The sequence below is a fragment of the Hipposideros armiger genome, unplaced genomic scaffold, assembly GCF_001890085.2.
Source record: "Hipposideros armiger isolate ML-2016 unplaced genomic scaffold, ASM189008v1 scaffold_1424, whole genome shotgun sequence".
In the NCBI taxonomy this organism is placed as follows: Eukaryota; Metazoa; Chordata; class Mammalia; order Chiroptera; family Hipposideridae; genus Hipposideros; species Hipposideros armiger.
Window position 1 is genome coordinate 71,264 of NW_017732774.1, and position 4,454 is coordinate 75,717.

General features: G+C 39.3%; 1 protein-coding gene across 1 annotated transcript in view; it reads right to left on the reverse strand.

Moving 5' to 3' along the window:
* The window catches only part of LOC109377500 (mannosyl-oligosaccharide 1,2-alpha-mannosidase IA-like), a gene marked incomplete at its 3' end in the record, with an annotated part of 110,353 nt that overhangs the window by 48,400 nt on the left and 57,499 nt on the right, over window positions 1–4,454 (reverse strand). The window contains exon 3 of the mRNA XM_019633873.1: window positions 3,088–3,203. Coding sequence (XP_019489418.1) covers window positions 3,088–3,203 — 116 coding nt within the window. The remainder of the gene's footprint in view (window positions 1–3,087; window positions 3,204–4,454) is intronic.

Here is a 4,454-nt window from a genome sequence, read left to right on the forward strand (position 1 = left end):
CTAAAAGCAATCTTAGTCACACTTAGTCTCCTAATCTCCTAGTAATAAGCAAAGCATGTACTCTATAGTCTCAGGATTCTGCTCAGCTATGGTGTTTGAGATAACTACTAATTGGCCATAAAACATCCTTCCAATGCCAAGGCTGGAATTCAGCTCTGACCATCAAAGGTAAAGACAAAGTAAGTTAGTTATTAGGATGAAACAAATCCAGCTGTACCCTGTAACGGAAATAACATGAGACAGTAAGTCTCTAGGAAGGACAAGCTTCTAAGGAGACTGGACCTTGGGAAGGAAGAAATAATGAAACTATGTAGAAGGCAAATGGGTACAGATTTATCTCTGGGAAAAAATACCTCAATGATGTAATAGTCAACTGTCTGGTATAAAAAGGGACATGCTGTAACAATAAATTGAGACACTTCTCTTCCTGAAAAAGCGCTTCTGTGTCTCCGTGCGTTTTTCCTTTTTCCTCCCCGACGCTGTCTCCACCAAAGGGCTTTCCTCAGGACCTGTGGGAGCTGGTCTCCCGCATTAAATAAAGAATTGAGTGCAGTGGAAAGAACACCGGGTAGCTCTGCCACCCAGGGTCCATTCCAACCCTTCTGTTACTTAGCTCCCTCACCTCCATAATGGTAATGTTATTAAAATCCACAGTACCCATTACAGAGGAATGCTGTGAGTACCAAACACAATAAAGCATGTAAAAGTGGATAAACGTTAAGTTTGAATAACCTAATCCACCCTCACTTTCGCTTCCATGGTACAAACAGGAAACACCTAGATCCAAAATTGAGAGTCACTGAGATACAATGAAGATCACCAGGGCTGCCTGCCTTGGCCAGCGTATTGGTACAGACAGAGCTTCCGCCTGACAGGAACAGCTAATGCAGTTGGCTAAATGCTCCTCTGGGACCTATTGGGTCGTCGGAAAAGTCATGACGCATGTTTGCGACACATGGTGCCAGTTCATTTTTGGAAGTACTAGAGTCATTCGCATCTCTGTTATTGCTATGTCATTTGACAGCTGACAGTTCTAGCTTCATTATAAAAACTGAAACAATTGAGCGATTTGGTTGAGTTTTGAAGATTTTACAAGTTGAAGATGGAAGACCAAACTGTGCATTTTTGCCATATTTTACTGTTTTACTTCCATAAAGGGAAGNGTCGTGGGATGTAGAGTATAGTGTGGGAGTGGAGTCAATGAAATTGTAATAGATATGTATGATATGGGTGGGTGGGAGTGGGGAGGTGGATTGGGGGAGGGGGGTTGTTACTTTGAGGGGTAAAAAAAGTACAACTATTGCACTGTGCTGTACACCTGAAACTAGTTAAAAAAAAAAGTCATTGGGATGAAATGTACAGCATAGGGAATGTCATCAATAATATTATGATAACTATGTATGGTAACAGATGGTATAACTAGACTTATTGTGGACATAATTTTGTACTGTATATAAATATCAATCACTATGATGTCCACCTGAAACTAATAGGATATTGTATGCCAATTATACTTCAAAGAAAAATAAAAGAGCTCCACAAAACAGAGGAATCAACAAGGAAACACTCTATGCCCATTCTCCACATACAGTATGTTACTTGTACCTGGTTATGGGATTTACAGATATTATCAAATGCTTACCAGATAGAGAAGAGGCTTACAAGGATTTCTGCAAAGTAATTTCAAATTTAAAATAATACCAATAATACAAACATGAATAACTAAAAAACAGCAGGGCTGACATCTTTTCTTAAGCTCTCTGTCAACCTCATTATGAGGTAAAACAATGACTATGAAATTAGATTAGACCTGACAAGATACAGTCCTCCCAAATCAAAATTATCAAGAAGTATCCGAAGTGTCCACTATCCTTACTTCTGAACCTTTTCCTTGATGTACAATGGGTTTTGAGGTATTTGTTACAAATAATAGTGCACATACAAAATTTTAGAAGAATATTTTAAATATATTCTGACAAAATTTTATACCGCTAAGGGTATAGAATCAACCAAGATGGAAGCAGTATTTAAGGAACAGTGCATGCAACTACTGATGGATGCATGTTGAGAGTTTAGCTAAGCTACTCCATGGTATTACTGCCTCTGCATCCATTTTGTGTGGCCAAATGGCCTGCTGGTGCCTTGAATTGAAACCAGCTCCTCATGCAAGCACATGCCCTAGAGAACAGCCCGCAGAGCTACAAGCAAATGTAAGTTCCTGGTATGATTCTCCCAAAGGCCCTTGTGATCAGTCTCCCCTATCTCCCAGGGGTGTGCCCTTGTGTGCCCTTAGAAAAGACTCCCAGGGAGCTTACCAAAACCCCACTGTTTGTTTGTTTAAATTGACCAACCTGGCCTTAGCCTCGGAGCTCCAAAGCACTCTACCGAGCCTGATAAAGACATGTGCCCCAAGTCCTGTCTTTCCATCTATACTCTGCCTTGACCTTCCTGTGTGGCCCCTGGGGGCACACCTTGTACTTCCTTTATCTATGAGTCATACATTTCTCTATTTCAATTTCCCTGGGGTTTTTTTGTTGAACTGCAGCTCTCCATCTGGCACCCTGTGCTCCACTTAACAAATGTTAATTTAACAAAGTCATGGCAATGCACATGGCACAGTGCAAACGTGTGAGCATTGGAGCCACACAGGCCTACGGGAGAGTCACAGCTCTGATGCCCAACCAGCTATGTGGTCTGGTTAAAGCCCTGGGGCTCCGACTTCTAATTTATAATGGTGTGAAAACAATACCTGTCTCATAGGATTGTTTTTGGGCTTGAGTAAGAACACTTGGAACATGTATTTTTTTTTTACTTTCAAGTTGCCAAAAAACAAAGATCTGCATTTGTGTAGTAAGAAAGGGCAAGTTGAGAATATATTGGGTTGTCGGAAAAGTCATGACGTATTTTTCTATGTTTTTCATTGCAAAAATGCGCCATGACTTTTCCGACAACCCAATAGTATAATACTATTTAAAAGTTGCATAATTTGTTTTTGCTAGGGTATAGCACAATAATCTGCCCCACAACAGACAGAATTTTTCCATGTTAACTGAGGTTTAAGAACACAATTGGAAACTTTTAACTTACCACATTAAAATCTAGATTTTCTTCAACCCATGATTTTGCCTCTTCAAATTCATCTTTCATTTCCATAATAAAAAGTGTATCCAGAGCATCTACTATTGTTGCTCCTTTGATATTACCTGAAAATATCAGAAAAAGTTTTATTCAATAAATTACTTTTGATAAATAAATGCATGCAAACTGACTATACCTTGAAAAGGGAGAGGGGTAATACTGAATTCACTAATAAACAGTGATATTGAAAACAGTATAAAATTCTTTCAGTGAAGGAAAATTTCAAAACTGCACCAGAGCCAAACTAAAAATTATCATAGGCCATAGATTGAGACTCTGATCTTTAAAGTTTCTTCAGAGCTATAAAAAATAAACCTCTTAGAAATTTCATTTGTGATTACACTCTCTAGCAAAAAAAAAATATATATATATATTGACCTAAAATAAAGGAACACACATATTAATTTTGATGTAATTATATCAAAGTGCATTAACTATGAAGATCTGCTAAACCACCCAATGCTTTGATAATTCAGTATTTACACACGTTTTATGCAATAGACTATGAACTCTGAAAAGACTTGTATCGTGTTTATTAAGGGCAGCGCTGGAAGTACAGCCAAACACATGGAAGGTCCTAAATAAATGCAAACGCATAGTGCGGGAACTAGGAACACGGCCTCGGACCTTAGCCACACCTGGGCTCAAGTCCCAGCTTAGCCAGTTAGTAAGTGGCTGACACTGAGCAGCAAGCTCTTCTCTAGCTTCACTTTTCTCATCTATAAAACGTATATAATAATGAGGTTAAATGATATGATGCACAAATGGCCCTTGGCACACAGTGTCAGCTGACACTGTTGTTATAGGATTTGACACTATATAACAATTTCAGTTCAAGTATAGAAAGTCACATTTTCTATTGTGAATTTGGAGATGTCAGAGTAAGACTCCATTCCCTTCATCCTGTTACTTATAGACAAAATTGTGGGGGTTAAATTGCCGGGAGCCGCTGGATGTCTGGGGCACTCTGTCTTAAGAGTTTTAAAAGAATTGAGTTTGGAAATGACCAGCTTAATCTAAATGGGCTAATTATCATTTAATGCCTCAATGCTATTTGGTTAATTAGAAAATAGTTTACAGAAGTCAGAATTGGCCTTTTTTGTGCTGAGCCTGAAGTCTGCAGTAAGGGTTAAGCCTGGCTGCTGACAAGCTGACAGGCTCTCAGGCCCGGGTGAGCAAGGTGGGAAGGTTGCTAGATAGATCTCATTCTCCACTGTGCTGCTGCAAGCCTACGTCACAGACAACTTTGAAAGTTACAGAGTGAATTGCCAGCCTGTTAGCAGTTTCTACTTGCTATACTTTGTCTCGCTTTGGGA